At 39.8% G+C, this 19,948-nt stretch overlaps 1 protein-coding gene across 10 annotated transcripts in view; it reads right to left on the bottom strand.

The window, feature by feature from the left end:
• Positions 1-19,948, bottom strand: part of LOC128253226 (protein amalgam) — a 508,116-nt gene that overhangs the window by 335,347 nt on the left and 152,821 nt on the right. For 9 of the 10 annotated variants that reach the window (XM_052981478.1, XM_052981473.1, XM_052981474.1 and 6 more), the window contains one exon: positions 8,759-8,877. The exons of the other annotated variant lie outside the window; for it this stretch is intronic. In XM_052981478.1, the coding sequence (XP_052837438.1) occupies positions 8,759-8,877 (119 nt within the window). The remainder of the gene's footprint in view (positions 1-8,758; positions 8,878-19,948) is intronic. 10 annotated transcript variants of the gene reach the window in all.

Genomic DNA, 19,948 nt, shown 5'->3' with positions numbered 1-19,948 from the left:
ATGTTTTCCACCAATGACAAAGTTCCAAATACTCCGCACTATTTCATTCCAATGCGTTCTAAGGCCACAAAGTACTTCAACCAAGTTGAGAGTAGTTTTCGATACATCGTGCCGAGCATCGACACAGGTGCCGTTGAATGACATCTTGCTGGTAGGTCCCACCGTTCAAGAGGAGCTGTACTCGACTCTGCTTCGGTTTAGATTGCGCATGTTTGCCAGGGTATAGCCAAATAATGGTGGACGAAGCTGACCGAAATTTTAAGCTCATAGTATGGAGACGAGATCCTTCTGAGGTTCTGAAAATCGTTAAGTTAAATACCGTTACATAAGGAACTTCGCCAGCACCCTTTTGGGCAATTAGGGGCTTAGAACGATTTTTATATTGACGATTCGTTGAGGACCTGCAAGGCAGGATTTAACTGCAAAGTGGTTTTCAATTTGCCCAGAGTTATCCGCATCTGATAGGTCTGCAATGACGTAACTATGACACTTAGCATAGTCTGGTTACCGGTTAAAGATTACTTTCAATTTCGGTTTGATGACTCTTTCCTGGATCTTCGCGCGACAAAACAAAATATTTTGTCGGTGACTGCTTGACTTTTCAAACCACAGATCCACAAGTCCTGATTCAAAGTCATGGTTTCGCTGACGCTTCCATGAGAGCGTATGGAGCGTGCATCTAAGTTCGCACTCAAACTGCTGAATGTTTGAAAGTGTTTTTATTGACCGCCAAATCGAAAGTAGCTCCCCTCAAGACGAAAACTTTGCCTCACCTTTTAGCAGACCTCTATAATCGAGTCAGGCTATAGCTAAATTGTCCCATTGAGAATTGTTTCCTGTGGACAGATTCCGAGATCACTTTACACTGGATCAAAACCCATTCTTCGATCAACCCAGCAGACATAGTGTCCATAGGATGTGACGCAGAGGATTTTACAACGACCATTTGGTTCGGTGCGCCTTCGTTCTTGCTCGACTCAGAAAATAATTGGCCTGTAAATAAACATTTCGAACTGTCAGCTGATGTAGTGTCGATGGAGCTACGCAAATCGGCTCTAGCTCTCGTAGTGAGCCCAGAGCCAAATTATTTGCTTCAGAAGATAGATTAATTTTCGTCGCACCAGAAGCTTCTGAGAATGTTCGTGTGGATTTTCCGTTTATTCAAAGGTGCAGAAAGGTGTCCAAGCCCTTTGAAAAAAATATTTCGCCAAGAGAACTGGATTTCGCTTTGGAGAAAGTTGTTGAAGCTATCAATAATTCAGGGACGACATAAGTAAAATTCAGAAAAAAAAACCGGTAGCAACGAATATACAGCTAAACCCTTTTATTTAGGAAAATAAATGAGATTGGTGTTCCTCGACATTGCTACGTGTTTGGGGTAGGTTATTAAATGCTCCTATCCCATACGAAGCCAAATTCCCGTTGTTGCTGTCTAAAAGCTCACTTTTCATCAGATGCTATGTGTCATACCTGCTACGAATTTTACGCTGGCCCACGAGCTCTCGAAAGTCGTCTGCGCAAGAAAAAATGTCTAGTTAATGCTCAAGAAGTCTGCCGACGAACAGTTCGGTCGTGCATGCAGTGCTTTTGCTGCAAGCCGCTGCAGGCCCCTCGGAGATCTAGGCAGCGCCCGAACGACGGTGAAGCCCTGATCCCCGGTCATCTGCTCATCGGCGGCGCCCTTCTGGCCCCACCATCGGAAGCACTCCCGGACCAAGTGAACCTGTCCTGCTTGCGCCGTTGGCGAGGTGTCTTGTCGCTTCAGCAAAGGTTCTGGCGATGGTCCCGGCAGTACATTTCAAGCCTGCAGCAGATGGCACCAGGAGGAGCCACACATCGGCGTGGGAGAATTGGTCGTCGTCCCCAGCGGTGGAGGATAAGCCGAGGGACGTGCGGACTCAAGATGGAGAATGCCAGTTTTTATTCGTTCTTTCGAATTCTCCCCGTCTCTCGCCACTTAGCTTAAAAAAGTTCTTAAAGAAATTGTTTGAAGATTGAAGATCAACTCCATCAACGCTTATCTAAGTCGCAATATTTCGCTTGTTTATTTGTTTATTCTCCCCGTTTCTCGCCACTTAGCTTAAAAAAGTTCTTAAAGAAATTGTTTGAAGATTGAAGATCAACTTCATCAACGCTTATCTAAGTCGCAATATTTCGCTTGTTTATTTGTTTATTTTCGCCAATAAGTTCGCGCTTTGTTTTATTTTTACAAACTAGTATTAAACTTTCAGTATATATATTCTTAATCAGGATCAATGGCCGAGTCGATCGAACCATGTCCGTCTGTCTCTATACCTATAAAGATTTTGTATTTAATGTGTAAATTCTAGCAATCCTTATGCTGCGCAAGTTTATTTTAAAACGAAGCCACAGCCACTGACACATCACTTTGAGATATGAGACATGACAGACCTTAGATATTGGACTCTGTGTGTGTATTACGGCCATAATTTAATTTGATTTAATTTATTTAAAAAGTTTTTCCTAACGCTACAAGTATAATACTTTAAATTTAATGCGCTAGTCATAGAGGAAAGTTAATTTGCAGTCAATAATTTTTATTAAACGCTACAAAAAAAATTTTAATTATATATATTTTAGTGCTAAAGCTAGGGTCGGTATCTTTATTTTGCGCCATGCCTTTTTTTAATAATTGTGGTTGCTCTTCGCGAAGTGGATACTCTAAGTGTTTCAAAAAGACAGTTTGGCTCTTTAGAAAAAAATTATTCTTTGTAAGTAAACCATCACTCTCATTTTCATCCAGTCTGCCAAGTGGAGTTCAAATAATTTATACGAAAATCCAGTGACGTGATCAAATCGATGCAGATTGAATACGAATCTCGCAATGCTGTTGTGTGCTATTTTAATTTTGTGCGGGCTGATTGAGTCACAATTTGCAAGAATTTCAACCCCATAGAGGAGTTTTGGAACCAGACATGATTTGCCAAGCAACAGACGTATATTTCTAGGTAAATAATTTCTAACCGGATAGATTGAACTAAGTAGACCATAGTCTTTCCTACAGCGTAGTTAATGAGATCGTTTCAGGTCAGCGTACTGTTTACTTAAAAACCTATTAATAGGGGAACTTAAATTAGTTTCACTCTCTATTATTATATTTCATTATAAGGCACTTAGATTTCGCCGGAATAAGTCCGAAGCCGTTATCTTTTGCCCAGTTGCTTATTTCGACAAGTTCACGATTACGTATATTTACACAATCAATTATTTTACTTTGGGACGACTCTCATACATCTGGACATCATCTGCGTACATATGAACACTACAATTTGATAACACGCATTCAAATAAAGAGTAAACAACAACGGACATAGAACAGAACCTTCAGGCACACCACGTTTTAAAAATACAAAAGAAAAGGAGACATTAGACATTACAAGAGATAGACGACGATGACATAAGTTTGACGGCAGTTTTTGAAAATCTGAACTGAGTTTTTAATTTAGGCGTGGAGAAGTACTAGGAGGGTCATATAGGATCTGTCAGCATAATCACATAAATCGTTCGATATTGATTGCTGACGTCCAACGGTTTTTCCGGAACCCGGACATCCTATTGTTTAATAATGCATTTTCTTGTATAAACGAATTAATATGGGCAGCCATTATATATAAAAGCTTTTTAGAAAAGTTTAGTGATCGGTTGCACAAACGCTTTAAGAGCTCGATAAACGTTTGACAATGGCGTAAGCGCAAGCCAATCATCTGAAAATTTAAATGTAGTAGATGGTCTTATCTTATTTCCCAGGAGCTAAACATTGCTCAAAAACAGTTTGGAACCATTAAAAAAAGGCTGGATACACAAAAAAGTTTGATGTATGAGTGCCACATGAGCTTAAAAAAAAACTTTAGGACCGAATTTCGATCTGCGAATTGCAACAAAACGGACCCGTTTATGAAGCGCATAGTGATGAAAAGTGGGTCACTTACGACAAAGTGAGGCGAAAACGGTCGTGGTCGAAGAAGGATGAGCCGGTCCAGGCGCTGGCTGAGCCAGGATTGGCGGCCAGAAAGGTTTTGCTGTGTGTGGGATTGGCAAGGAATTATCTACTATGTGCCCTATGGTCAAACACTTAATTCGGCTTTGTACTGTCAACAATTGGACCGTCTGAAGGAAGCTATTGCCCTGAAGCGCCCCGCTTCGGCAAATAGGAAAGGAAAGGCAAATGTCCATCAGGACATAGCTAGACCACACACATCAATAGCGACTCGCCATAAGCGCCGAGAGCTTGGATCGGAGGTTCTTTTGCATCCACCTTATAGCCCGGACATCGCACCAAATGACTACCATCATTTCCTATCAATGTCGAACGATTTGGATAGTGTAAATTTAGCTACAAGAGAGGACTGTGAAAACCGTCTGGCTCAGTTTTTTGCAAATAAGGAAGAAGGATTTTTTGAGAGGGGTATTATGCAATGATTATTAAAATGACAATCGATTGTAGAAAAAAATGCTGCTTATCTTAAATAAATAAAAATTCTTCCTATAAAAAAAGCTTTGAATTTTATGGACAAATAATGGATTTCTTTTTTTACTTGACCTTATATTTTCAAAGGCCTTTGACAGATAAGTGTAGGGATAGGATAGAAATCGGCCTCTCTTCTTTGTTTTCCTTTGGGGCGGGGACAATATTAAGATTTTCCAACTGTCTGGAAACGTTAAGGCAGTTATGAAAATGTGCGTAATGAATCGTAGGATTTTAGCTTAAAAAATTTTGCGTTGGTACCGTCCAGTCCAACTGTATCTGACTTTATTTTAGGAATATTGACAATCACTTCACACACAGAAATCTAAACCTGTTGTTATTGCAGATTTCAGGTACATTGCCTTCTGACAGTCTTAGATTCAGTTCCTCTACACTCATAGAAATTTCTTCTTAAAATCTAGTAAAATCGCCTTTAAATTTTCGCCAAAGGCGAGTCTCTTCATTTGAAGAAAATTTCTTTCTTTAATGAATGGTTATTCCTTTCTTCAAACAAGAAATTCAGCTCTTAAACCAAGAAATAAAATTTCTTAAGTCTAGAAATATTATTGCTTAAATCAAGAAAAAATATTTCTTAAATTTAGAAAAAATATTTCTTGAAACAAGAAAAAATATTTCTTAAAGCAATAAATATATTTCTTAAAAATAAGATAATTTGTCAGAGTTCTGCCAGAGGACGCGTCGCGACACGAACAGTAGTTGTATGAAATTGCAGTCGGCGACATACACACACTGACAAGTTTCGACGTGCAAGCTACTCGCGCAAATGAAGCGCGCGACGAGAAGAAAACCCCGCTAGCTAAACACACATGCAATTTAATTAAACTGTAACTAGGGGGGAGAATAAGATAAAGATAAACTTGATTTTTAAAATTCACATTAGAACATTGTAATGCACAAATAATACCAAAAACTTGAAAAAACTCACACTTTTATTTGGTCGTCGGAGAGAATCGAACCCAGGCCTTCCGCGCGGGAGTTGGACATTGTAACACTAGGCTATGTTCGCACTCAAAGAATGAGCGTCAAAAGTAATGACTGTTTCGTCAGCTTGGACGAGTCATGTTAAAAAAATCACAATCATATATTTTCAGAGTTGGTTTAGAATCTGATACTATATACACGTGAGTGATTTCCCTTTTTCATCAAATACAAAAAAAAAAGAATCTCGAGATGGGGGATTCGAACTCGTGTTGCTTAGACTTACTGCACAGATTTCTGGTCAGGCAACTTAGCCGCTAGGCTACCATTAATCGGCTCAGTTAAATGCTGCTTTTCAAAAGCGATTTCTCCTTTAAAAACCTAATGAATGACATTGCTGAGCCGAACGCCCTTTGAGCTTTCGGCAAAGTCATCCGACTGACATCGTTTACTTCGTATTTTACCGTTCTTTTTCTGTCCAATTGCTTTTGTAAGTCAAAGGCTGGTTTTCTATTTTTGAGAGATATTGCTCTATGGAACTCAAAAGCAAATTCACCTTTAAAAACTATACAATTTTTGTTGCTGTTGTCGTCCGAAAAAAAAACAAAATTAAGTCTGTTTCCTATTTTTAAGAAAGTTTTTTTCTTAAAAGCTTACAATCAGAAAGGATTTCCATTTTTAATTACAATTTTTTCTTGAATCAAGAAATTTTTGTCATTGAATTAAAGACTAGCCGATTTAAAGGCGAGATTTCTAAATTTTGGGAATTTTTTTCTATGAGTGTATTTTGCCATCCTAAGCCGGTGTTGAATTTTGTTTGCCTATTCCTAAATACTTCATTTCCCTCCATGTTAGACTAGTTGATGTTGAATTTTTAAATCTACGACTACAGAGGTTGGTCTTAGCTGATTCAATTAGTTTATTCACTGTGTGTCTTAATAACTTTAATTAACCGTAGTGTTGCGGAGTCCTGTACCTTTTCCCTGTTTTGATTCGCGACATTTCGCGATTTTATTGCCAACTTAATTTTATTATTAAACCATGGTGTAAGTGACTGTTTGGTCACTTTTCCTTGGACTGAAACAAAGTTATCGTACAGGTAGCTCCGACAGTAAGGTGTGTATTGATTAATTATTTCAAAAAATAAGTACACTATTGGGCAATTTTCGGGATGCTCACTTCAATTTCTACAAACATATATTGCTAAGCGCTGCATCAGCCGCTAACTGCAGGAAGCCATATCCGCTGCAGGAGTCAGTGTTTAGTGTTTTTTTTTATATATTACCAGTGTAATTTGTGTGAGTGTTAGCTTTTATTTATAGAAAATTAAGTTTTATTAGTTTCACCTTTAGTGCACAAAACGGAAATAAAGAAAACTTTGTGGAGCTTTTTATTGCAATTTAACGCATTTTTTGAGGAGCTCCTAATTTTACGTCTTTCTTTCCCCTTTCTTTTCTATGGGTAGATTTTATTTAAGAAGGTATTAAGTCATCTAATCGACAGATCGCTTCAAGAATAAAATAAATGTAAGCGAGGGATGGGGTTGCTTCTCGCTCTTAGCTACTAGTGTTGGCAATGCAGTTCGACAGTTGGCGCCACCTAAACTCCGATTGTGTTGTGGGGGGAACATTTAGTTTAAACTTTTGTAAACTTAGTAACGGGTAACTAATAGGTGGGGAACTCAACTATATCGTTCTTTCTTATTTTTATACATAGCTTTGTAGAAATATTTAAGCAGTTAATTGTTAACAATACACCAAATAAATAAATAAATAACAACAGAAATTAGTTCTGCCTTTGAACATCTGGAATATTGAAGTGCCAATTCCACAATGACCCTGAATACACTAGAAGGTTTCTTGAGTCTTATCTTTACAGCAAAGTCTTCGCAGGGAACTCCAACGCAACGCAAAATACCTGATGATAAGATTATTTTCGTGTTACCGTGTTAGATGGTTTTGAGGGCGCCCAGCTAAAGGCGACCGAGCGGGTCACGTGTTGCGGATAGCGAACGGCCCTACAGGATCATCTGTGAATATAAGTAGGGGGTTATACAAGTTCCGTTAGACCAAAACCACTGTAATAAGCAGGCCCGGACAGCCAGATGGTCTCTGTCGCTGCCTATCAGTAGTACCGACGATGCGAGTTGTTCAGCCGCATCTTATAAGTTACTTTACACAATTTCCCCTCCCTATAAAACCACATAGCACCATTCCAACTTGGACCGTGAGTCAACCTGGCTAAAGGGCCCGGATCAAAAACAAGCTCAGTCTCTTACCCGCTTTCTCGGGTAAAGCTTCACATTCAACTACTATGGATATCAGACCTATAAGTCTGACATCCTTGCTTCTAAATGCTTTGAGCGGCTTATTAAACATAGAAATGACCGGGAGCACGTTCGGTCGGGCCCAACAGAAGCAGTCAGTGTCTGCACTGACGTCTCAAAATAAGAAAATTACTTCAGTGAAGGCTTACATTCTGATCAACTCAACATCAGCCTTCAGGCTTCCGGATCGCCTCATCTTCCAAGCGTTAGCTTATGCGATATGGGAAGCACTAATACATGTATCACACTGTCGCAAGTCTCCACATGAGAAGGCTTCGCAGTTTAAGCTAAACATAATAAACCAATACAAACGACTAGCAAACCTAGCCTTGCAAAACCTGAGACACTGTCGCATTTATCGCCAAACAAGGCTCATTAGAACTTCAGAACTACTAAGACTTATCCATTCCAAGTACGGGTGCTAACAGGCCATCAACTGGTGGGCACGAATGCCAATAGAAGCACCTCAAAACGAGTTCTACAGAAGCTGCAGAAACGAGAAAAAAGATTCAATGGCTTATGCAAGCCTAAAATGTCCAGCGATTCATGAAAGCGACCGGATGGGAGCTATGCGGTGCTCAGCTGCAACAGAGCAGCCGACACTTGGTCTAGGCGATTTAAAGATCCGCGCGGAATTACAATGAACCAATTTAAGTCAAGGTGTGTCAGACCAGATCTTGCAGCCGCTCTAACCTTACCTTACCTAGAGACCTTCAACTTTGGGGCAGTTAAGATGACTCTAAGTTAAATTTCAATTTTAAGATTTAAGATTTAGATTTTAAAATAGCAAATGCCAAAACAGATCAGGTGAGGAGGACCCATTGTTAGTGTACCATGACTAACGTGGATCCCAATTTAATTACCATTTAAATTTTATCAACTCATAAGGAATGGAAACAAAAATGTTGTTGTGATAGATAAGTGGAGCACACAATTTCTTGTGTTGTGTTTATTCATCAATAAAGAAATATTTATATGTGTAGATCGAATTTTATTTATTTACTTACCCGATATTGACCCAATTTGTCAACAACGCAGGTGAATGATATATCTCGTCCTAAGGGAACCGTTATGTTGCCCAACTTCGCCAAAAACTCTGGACCTATTTCATCTGACTCGCTGTTTCCTTTAAAGAATAATTTAGAACCAAAGTTATAAAACAATAGGGTGACGTTCAGACGAAACTACCTAGTCCTATCATAGTCACGTTCACTCACATGTGGGTGCAATTGAGATGAAAGTTAAAAACGTTGTGTTATAGAAATATCAGAGCCAACGCTAAACATGACCTAGAGTTCAACAAAACCTCGTTTAATGCATTTACAGGTCGCTAAATATTGAATACAAAATCCAAATAGGAAAAACACATCCATATTGCTAAAATGCATATAAAATTGCGTACATATCGGAATCAGCAATTATTAATCCTTAATGTAATCAACACTTGACTGCTTCAAAAAGCAAATTGCTTTCAATAAACAAAACACTTCATTATCATACAATATGGAAGCTTAGCGATAGATCGATTGTGGGAATTCTGGAATTGCTTTTAGATTAATCTGATCAGTTTTTATGCAACCTCCGCCTATAACATAATCCAGACATTAAGCTTGGCTGTAGTAGAACTTGCATTTTTCCACATAATTGGTCAATTTCTCACGCCTCACCGACCAGCCGAAACAAGTCTAAATGAACTTCAAACTTGGGTGAACAGACCAGTAAATCATCGAGATATACAAAAACATGATCTCGTAATGCTGCTGAAGTATCTTTGTCCATCAGCCTTCACATGAGCCAAATGGCATAACTGCAAATTGTAAATTTCTTTACTTTTGGCTTCCAGCGGTATTTGCCAAAATACATATTTTGAGTCGATTGCTGATATGTTTATTGTAGCCGACTAAGTAGGCCCTCGATTTTTGGTAATGGCTATGCATCTTTTATAGTCCGTGAATAGACCGTGCGGACGTCTAAACAAAGGTGGTTCTTGGGACATTATTGCACTAAAGTCAGTAGGGAACTCCAGCTATTATTACTTTTTTCTAGTACCCCAAGCCCTGGTGTTTCGCTGTTTCGCTGGTGAGGTAGGATAATGCCCCTGCTTGATAGATGTTCTTCTAAATCGGTCTTCCCTAAGACCCGGTCTGCACAGGATGGAAAAGTATCAACCAATTTTATTTAAATGGTTTCCTGTAGCTCGTTCTCATCTTCCAGTGGTGTCACCGAAACCACTTCTGCAATTCTTACTAAGCGTTGCCCTAGAAACAGCAGCCCAAATTATTCCCAGAACTCTATTCCAAAATACAACTGTTAGTGTTAATCGGGCACTATTAAAAATTGCAACTCCTTTCCCCAGTCCCCTGGCAGACTGATCATGCCTGTAACTTGAGTTTTTCCCTTGCTGGTGGGTTGCACGTTCTGTCTAGTTAAATTCCAATGCAGTTGGTTATTGCTCCTGTAACCAGCAGTGCTACTATTTCTTCACTGTCTACATTTGTCTTGGAAAAAAGGCGGTTGTCGTTTTCAGTTAGACGCCACCAACTTTCTTTTGAGCTTGAGTGCAGTCTCAATGTTCTTGAGGTCGCGAGACACCTGATGTTCTTCGCTGATTCCATAACTTACGAGACGATATTTGCGCGGAGCTTGCGGGTGTCGTTCCTCTGACCGGTCGTCCCCGACTCTCCGAGCAGACCTTTCTATAAACAAGAAGACTGAGTAGAATGTTAAGAGTCATTATTACTACAATTGTGACACTGCGTTTAATGGAACCGGGACTGACACGCAGTTCCCTCGGAAACGTTACAGCAGCGATAAGAGTCGGTTGGCTTGTTGCACGTGAAGCATAGGTACGTGTCAAATGGGGCGTTTTTTCTCCTCCCTAATTAACAACTTTACTTTCATCTAAGAAAGTTTTACTGTCTAGGTTTTGACGAAGTGGATTCCTTTTCATCGGCTTCCCCCACCTGCACTTTTTTGTGGACGGGTTTTCTAAAAAGGCTCTATTTGGTAGTCTTCCGACTCATTTAAAATTTCATTCACATGTCGGGGGCGTGACCGGTTGTCTTTGAGACATTTTTCGACACAGATTCCTTCTATTTAGGTTCTCTTTTAATATTTCCTGCGAAATGTGTATTGCGGATATATAATCCTTCAAATTCTCGTTATAGCGAGGTGTCGTTCTATTATTTCTTTGATGGTGACATTATCGTTATCAGATGTTGAGAAAGCTCATTTTTAGTGTAAGTGAATTATGCTCAAAGTCATTGTTTCGTATGCAAAGTCATTTGGACTATGGTGGTCCTTGGTCAAAAGAACTAGTGAGATGGCGACCGAGGGCTAGTGAGATGGGCTCAGGGAAATGGCGACCCCCTGTTCTATCTATTGCCTTACCTGGGCAGTCATTTGCGTACATTACGCGAGATAGTGTCCTGTGGACCAGAAAAACCCCGGAGGACGGATCCCAAGGAACAAGTAAAAGGAAGTGGAGGGCAGATGACCGTCATTTTTATGGCACTGCTTCGGGACTTCCCACAAAATACGCCAGGGCAGTAGGAAGGTGGTGGCCTGCGACAGTCAATGATCATCTGACCTCAACAAGAAGGCGACAGCGCAGCTTGGAGGGGTTTACGTCGCACTTGACTGGTGTGACGTCTCAGTTAAGACCACTGAGAACGTCCTCTTCATATTGCAAAATTGCCACCCCCATCTTCCCACGCACGACTGGAATCTCGTTAAGGTGGAGCCGCATGAAAGGCCGATTAGCCAGGCCATTGTCGGGCTGAACAAAGAGTCGGTTTCCCCAATAGAGGCAGCCCACGGGGAGCTGAACTTCGGTTTCAGCGCGATCCGTATAAAAATTTACAAAGGGGACTCGAGCTCGAAGGGAGACCCGGTTGGCAACGCAGCCGAGAAGGTCTTTCCCGACGTAATAGAAGCACCCGAAGAGGATAAGCCGTAGGGCGGCTATTCAGCTGACGCTTCGCTTCGCAGAGGGATGCAAGCAATGACGCCGGCAGATGATGACGACAAGGACCTCAGCGGAAGCGGAGAGATGTCCTTAAGCCTACTGCAAGTGAACTTGGGTGATAGGAGGAAAGGGTTCTGGGCTAGGCAACACGGTTCACAAGATAATACTTAATCCAAAAGGAGATCGAAATCGTACCTGCATTTTAGGCAAAAATCCTATTTAGCATTTTTCTGCTTCATAATTTCAACAATAGAGACAACACCGTGGCAAGTCCAGCAGCCACGATCAGGCTAAAATTGGCCTACATGTTCTTCGAAAAGAAGGACCCTCCAGACGAGCTAGTCAGAGTCCTGGTCGAAAAGAGCGAGGTGCTCAAAAGAGGCCTGGTAATCGGCTGCGACGCAGACGCTCACCACAATCAGCGTGTTTCTATTTAATTGTATCCTTGGCTCAAATATATATCTATGTTAGGTGTTACCCCTACCTTTATCACAAAAAATAGTCAAACGGTCATTGACCTTACCATAGTATCGGGTCTGCTACTCGGCAAAGTCAGAAAATGGGAAGTCTCGAAATAGCACTGCTTCTCTGACCATAGATTTATGGAAACAACGCTGCAATACAAGCTTTTTTTTTTTTGTTTTTTTTTTTTTGTTTAATTGTTTTGCTATTTATTTATTGAATCTTTGCCTTTCGGATACTAACAATAAGTGTATCAAATCTTATGGTAACAACCTAAGTAACAGTCGTATGACTGAGTTATGACGCCCTGAAAATTATTGCTGGGTTGGGAGGTCGTTGCGTTGTAGGCGGGCTCTGCTGGAAACTTGAGTCAAGCCTTTTGCGAGATTATTTGGGTGGTCAGAGAGTTTTTCATCGTAGGTCGCTTTTTGTTGGTCTATTTCATCTTTCACTGCAAAGAACGCCTGTCCCTGTGGATGTTCTAGTAGCGAAAATACCATGGTGCGCTGTATGGCGTCTATATTGCTGCCGCTCGCGTTCCCCCACAGCTGGGAGCCATATGTCCAGATGGGCTTGAGAGATGTATTGTACAGCCGGACGCAGGGGCGATCGAGCGTTTAAGATCCAGTGGAAGCTGCTGGCTTTTAGTTTTAAATGCGTTCTTGCATTCGATGGGTCCTCTCCAAGTTAGTCGTCTGTCTAGTTTAACGCCGAGACTTGGAGAATCTGCAGCGAACGTAGATGTTGTTAGCTCCTCATTCGTAGGAATATCCGCTGTATATAGGACGAACAGAGTAGGTCCAAGTGCACTTTCTTGCGGAACTCCAGCTTCGATAATGTAGTCGTCAGATGTTGTTGTGTTGCACCTTATGAATGCATTAAGGCAAGTTTGTTTTGATTTTATATATGAGGCCATCGAGTCAGACTCGATCGAAAGGTGGAGATACATTGAGGAATATTGCGCTGCAGTATTCCCGATGCTCGAAGGCTGTGCGAATTTCTGATGTTATTCTGTTAACTTGTTCGATTGTTCCATGGTTTTGACGGAAGCAAAATTCCAACGGTTTGGACAGATACGATAATAAACTAATTGGTCTGTAGGACGAAGGAATTGTGTAGTCTTTTCCGGGTTTCGGTATCATTATGATAGTAGATTTTTTCTATTTTCTAGGATAGTAGCTGAGACGTTTTATCCCATTGAAGAGCTTACAAATAAGTTCAATTATCATTTTTGGGGTTATAAGGTCACCGCCTGGGGCCCCTATGACCCTATGAAACAGTGTTGGTACGGAATTAGTTTCAGATTCGGTTTGTGGCGACACAAATGGACCAATGGCTCTATCTTCGTCGCTGCGGTTACCTGATGAATTTCTTATCGGAGTGACTGTTTCGATTGGAGAGCTCAGGTGTGGGTGAGCCCTCCACAGAGGATATTTTGTATTGGTTGGCGAAAGTTTTTCGATGTACCGTAGTTGTGCGTTTTCAGCGTCTTTCTTCATGGCTCGGTTTAGCGAGCGTGTGGCTTCCTTTAGACGTTGTTTTGAGGATGACGATCTGTTTGTTTGCCAAGCACGTCGAGCCGCCTCTCTTCTAGTACAGGCTGTTCAATTTGTAGATTAGTTTTGAAATGGTTGGCTTGCACGTCCTTCCCTTTTGGTGTTGAAATAGTGACTGCTGCCACGAGTATATATTGAAGAGCTTCGGTAGAACAGTCGATGTCCGCTTCGATGTTGAGCTGCGAGGTTAGTTCAATGTGGGAACTTACATACTGTTTATATTTTAACCAGTTGGTTCTGTGCGATGTCAGCCTGTGGGGGTGTTCTGTGGTTTCTGGGTTTTGAAGAAGAGTTATAAGCACTGGCGAATAGTCAAATGAAAGGTCCGAAAGCGCTTTGGCGCTTATTATATTACGTGGAATGTTTTTTGTCACTGCAAAATCTATCAAGTCAGGGACTTTTCTGGGGTCTGTTGGCCAGTATGTCGGGCTATTGCATTATAAATTAACAATGAAGAATTATTTTAATATGCTCGAGTTAAATTAGCTACGAATGGCAACGACCTTGTTACATTATTAGCCTCCCAACCATTAAAACAGACAATTGTAAAACTTTAAAAATTAAAGCAATAAAAAAAGCCCAAAGTTTTTAGAATATAAGAGACAATTATTTGCAATAATTAAACCTTGTGAATCCTATAATGATAAGACGATTTGTAATTCAGAAAATTTGTAAGATTCAAGCAATGTTACTTGCGTAAACGCTCTCTCGAACCTTCGAAAACCAGAATGTAAGATGACCAACAATTATCACGTACCGGATTTCGAAGAAATACTGTCAGGCACCATTCTGCTGAACGACTTCAATGGAAAAGTCTCGCTAAATGAAAAACTTTTACAACTGCAAGGCTCTTTTATAATTCAAAACCGTAATTCAACAGTAACTATTTGCGAAACTACCTTCAAGTCAAGGGATATCAACGTGGTCGAACCAGAGCCTCCGTTTAACGGAGGTGGAGAACTATCGATAGTGGGCGCCATCGATAGTCGACGATAGTTTATTTTAAACCATCGATAGTGTCGATAGTGCCATCGATAGTGGCTCGATAGTGGCTCGATAGTGTAGCCCAACAAAAAAAAATTTTTTAAGCAAATATAAAAATATTATGCTTTATTTTAACTAAGTTACGATTTAAAAAAAAAAGAATGAAACGAATACAATAAAATATGCTTTATTTCAGCCAAGAGTTGCGATTTAAAAACAAAAGAATGTTAACATTTTCTTCTTTGAGCCGGGTTCGCCTCTCCGATATTATTTGGCCCGCCTTGCTGAATGTTCTTTCAAAATCCACGGACGTAGCCGGAATGCAAAGATATTTGGCGAAAATATATATAATAAAGTAAACATACCCAGATTTAAAAAGCTATCCATATTAATTTAACTAATTGTTTCTTGTTTTTAAATTTTTCCTCGTTTTTGCATTTGACGCCGACACAGAAAATGCGCGAACAAATTTTTTAGGGATGTAAGAAGCGCAATATCGATGGCACCATCGATAGTGGATGGGCCACTATCGAAGGTGTCTGCTGCCATCGATGGTGGCTCGATAGTGCTAAACCATCGATAGTGGCGATAGTGCCATCGATAGTTCTCCACCTCCGGGAGTCCGTTATTCCAACTTTTGGGAGTAAAGACGAAGTTAGTGTAAGTTAACAACACAAAAACGGTGGAAAAATTAAGAACCGTAGAATCATCCTTTAGATGCGGATCCAATATCATCCTACTACTACTTACAATAGGATCGATCACGAAACTCCTAAGAAGACGTAGGGCAACGGAATGGGCATCAGCTTCCGTGCCCGGAACGCAAGAAACGCCCCCGCAATCCGGACCTGTACTCTACTACGTTGCGACCGAGGACATTCCCGTTTAAGGAGGGAAGAGTTAACACCCAAAATAATTCAAATTCCCAGACAGAAGAAAAGAGTAAGCATCGATTGCGCAACAAACAGCAATGAAATTCCATCAATAAAGTACACACGAAATAAGCCACGTGCGCTGAGCTTGCACCTCTTGGTCAGCGATCGTGGGAATGCAGAACAGCCAATTTCCAAAGTTGATCGAACTTAACTAAGTGCATACAATAAAAACAATGATTAAAATGCACAGGTCAATTATAATTAAGTTTGGCCAACGGCGACGGCGACCAAGAGCAGAAACCAATAATATCAAAGAACGTCAGCAGAAACATTAACAGTGACAGAGTCGGTGGCAGCGATGTATACCATATACAGTTTCAATTTTCACCACACAACGATGGTGTCAACCTTTTTTTTGGTGTAGAGGTGGTTGAAGATGCGCCACGCTCCAGAAGACCTGTCGTCGATAATTGCGATTGCAATTGGTCGAGAGAGACCGGCATTAAAGCAGCCGTAGCAGCGGCCAAGAGCTGGGCATGACTCATCAAACCGCTATAAGTCATTTAAAAAAGCTTGGATTTACAAAGCAGCTCGATGTATGGGTGCCACACAAACTGAGGCAGAAAAATACTTTGACTTACGACGAAGCGTGGTGAAACAGTTTTTTGCCACTTGGGAATCAAGCTTCTATCAGAGAGGCGTTATAAAGTTGGCATCTCATTTTTTGACATATATCACATGATTGCAACCAATTTTATGAATAATTGAAAGTTTAATAAAAACTCCAAAGGTCTCTTTTGACACCCTTGTGTAAGTTAGCATGGAACCCAAAAGTTTTGCAAGACCGGATGCAATTCTCGAAATCAGCGGTCTATAGAATGAAATACAAAACCCGAGTCGCTGAGTGGTAGGGGAATGCACCGGGCACGAGGCGCTGAGTCAGCGGTCCCACGCTAGTCCTGCTGACCAAGGCGGAAAAGTAATGCAGCGGGCTATGCAGCGGACGCGAAGTACAAGGTCAGCACTCTGCCCATAGCGCTGCCGTCAATTCTGCTCGTCGCTGCCGACGTATGGCCTTCTGACCGGCTTTCTTGGTGAACATTTAAGTTAGCATTAATTAGTTCTTAACAGACTCGAAAGGAATCCAAACGGATTCCCGGATAAATTAAATAACAATAAACGGGAGTGATTCCAATAAATAAAGATAAATTCTAACGAAATATAGTCTTGTCTTTACTGGCGCCCAAACGAGTAAAACGCAAACCCGTTAAAATAAAAAAATAAAAAACAAGAAGGAAAGCAAACTTCGGCAAGCCGAAGTTCATATACCCTTGCAGCTATTGCATTAATTAAATACTTTTGAAAACATTTAAATTATGATTTACTTGAGTATGTGCTGAAAAACATTGAAACTATGATGATTTGCAGCTCAATTATTATATAGTTATTTTATATATTTTTATTATTTCTATGGGAGCTATATGCTATAGACGTCCGATTTTAATAAAATGTATACCATAATTCTGAAATAATTAAACATTGATATATGTCGAAGAAAACATTGATATATGTCGAACAAAAACAGAAAAGTTATAATTTTTTTTATTTATTTTTCCGATTGTTCCTATGGGAGCTATATGCTATAGTCGTCCGATTTTGATGAAATTTAAAACGTAAATCGGAAATATTTTACCATTACTATATGTCGAAGAACTAAACAAAAAATTAAAAAACAGCAAAGTTATAATTTTTTTCATTTATTTTTCCGATTGTTCCTATGGGAGCTATATGCTATAGTCGTCCGATCCGGCTCGTTCCGACTTATATACTACCTGCAATAGAAAGACAACTTTTGGGAAAGTTTCATGCAGATAGCTTTAAAACTGAGAGACTAGTTTGCATATAAACGGACGGACAGACGGACAGACGGACGGACGGACGGACGGACGGACGGACGGACATGGCTAGATCGACTCTACTAGTGATGCTGATCAAGAATATATATACTTTATAGGGTCGGAAACGTCTCCTTCACTGCGTTGCAAACTTCTGACTGAAATTATAATACCCTCTGCAAGGGTATAAAAATAATATAAATAAATTTTTGTAAAAAACTCAATCAGAAACCTGTGTGGGAATAACTAAAAAATTTCAATTAATAAAAGCGCACTTTTTTGAGTGGAAAAAAAAGATTAAGCGAAAAAAGTTGAACAACAACAAATTCTGTAACCCGTAAAAGTAAAAAAAATTATAAAAATAAAATTTTGTAAAAAACTCAAATTGCAATTAATTAAGATTAGCAAAAACTCTGTTTTTTTTTGTGTGAACAAAAGGCTTAAACAAAAGCTACTGAACAACAAACAACTCTGGAAACTAGCTGCAAGACGCAGACTCAATCAGAAATCTTAACCGAAAACCTCTGCAACTATAATTAAAAAATTGCAGTTAACACCTCAAAACAAAATTTATTAAACAACAACCTTCTGGAGAATAGCTGTAGGGGAGGGCCCTTGCTATTTACATCATCTTCAAGGAAACAGAACCTGGTGGATGGGCAAAGAAGAATTTTTAACGAAAATCATGTAAGTGAACGTTTCGTGAAACCATTTAAATTATTCGGACTTTCCTTGAGAATTAAAATTTTTATAAAAATATTCAGATTACTTTAAAAAAAAAAAAAAATCACATTGAGCAAACAACATTTTTGCTTATCAATCAAGTACAAAAATAAATAATTCCTATTCGTCTTATCTGTGAATTACAAACTACAATTTTTTTTTGTGCGCAAAAATCTATGTCAAATTCTGAGAAAAATCCAATATTCTCGCGGTGGAGAGATAGGAAATCAGATCCAGATAGCAGCGAGGAAGAGGTACTTGCATTAAAAACAGAAACCACAGAAACAAAAGATATTAAAAGAAGAAGTTTACTGTCACAAAAAAGACAGAGTCAGAAGACCATAAAATATCGACCGATCAATGGAAACAGATGTTTGAGGTAGCTGTACAGACAACAAGCTCAGGTATTCGAAGCAAAAATTAAAGAACTCTCTGGGGTTAAAAGTCACGACAACCACAGTAGAAGTGTATGAAAAAATCTCTATAATAGAAGGAATAAAATTCGATGAACCTTTTGACATCGTACCATCTTTGCCAGAATTTGAAGGTATGCATTTTCGTGGTATTTTGTTTCGTGGCGACAGACAGCCAAAGTGGCATATGAGGTATTTAAACCATTTGAAGGCAGTTTAAAACACTGTCAAGCGGTAGCTATTATAAGGCACAAAATAAGAGGATCGGCTGATGCCGTCTTAGCTTCCTTTAATACTGTTTTGAATTTTAAGGCTATCATAGCCAGATTAGACTTTACCTATGCGAATGAGACGCCCATACAGGGATTCAACAAGAACACAACCTTATGCGGCAGGGCGACTTGCCTTTGACAAATGGCGAAAAAAAACTTACTTTGCTAACAAACAAAACGCTGATGTCTCATGATGTTGCAGCTTCGACAGTCCTGAACGAAAAATACAGGAGCGATGCACTGCATACCTTGAATCCAGGGTTGAAAAACTCTCTAAAAATGACAGTTTTTCCAGCAAAACCAAAAGATCTGCCCTCGCATTGGCACAAGAAGCACAGTCTAGCCATGAACGCCACCTTTGCAAGGCACGCTGACGAAAAATTGGGAAAACCCCCAATTAAAAATACTAATTGGCGACAAAGCTAGAATTCTAAACAACCTCGTTTTAACCCAGAAAATGCTAGTTACAGGCACCGAAACCTTACACAAAAAAATCATTGTCAATCAGTACCAGAACCAATGGAAGTTGATCCCTCCTCACGGTCAGGGCAAACGACAAATTCCTACAAAGGATATAAGGGAAATGTCCTGAGTAACAGACAAAAGGTAATTACACAACTCAGGAACAGGAATACACCGACACAGACTATGAGATACAGGCTCAAGACAATATAGAGGAACTCGAGGATGATTTACTCCCAACCGAAGACTGTAGCGGGGAAAATGATTCGACTTCTAATAGATCCATGTGCATCGAAAAACTACATAACATTTTTGCCTGGTCTAAAACACACAAATAACGTGGAGGAACATTTTATGGTCTCATCTTTTCATGTAAATTAAGCCTATTTAACGAAAATTCGTATTTTTTTTTTTTTTTAACTTTATGGAATTTGATGGCATTGTTGGTCTAGATCATTTAAAGAAAGTAAGTGCTCGAATTGAACTTAGTACCGATAGGATTGAACATAATTCAGGATCGGAAGATTTGCAATTTGCTAAATATAAAGAAGTTAATTTTATCACTTTAAATGTCGATGATGTCCCCAA

This window comes from Drosophila gunungcola, assembly GCF_025200985.1.
Source record: "Drosophila gunungcola strain Sukarami chromosome 2L unlocalized genomic scaffold, Dgunungcola_SK_2 000007F, whole genome shotgun sequence".
NCBI classification, from domain to species: domain Eukaryota; kingdom Metazoa; phylum Arthropoda; class Insecta; order Diptera; family Drosophilidae; genus Drosophila; species Drosophila gunungcola.
Note: the sequence above shows the minus strand (reverse complement) of the source record. Positions and strands in the feature narration are given on the sequence as shown.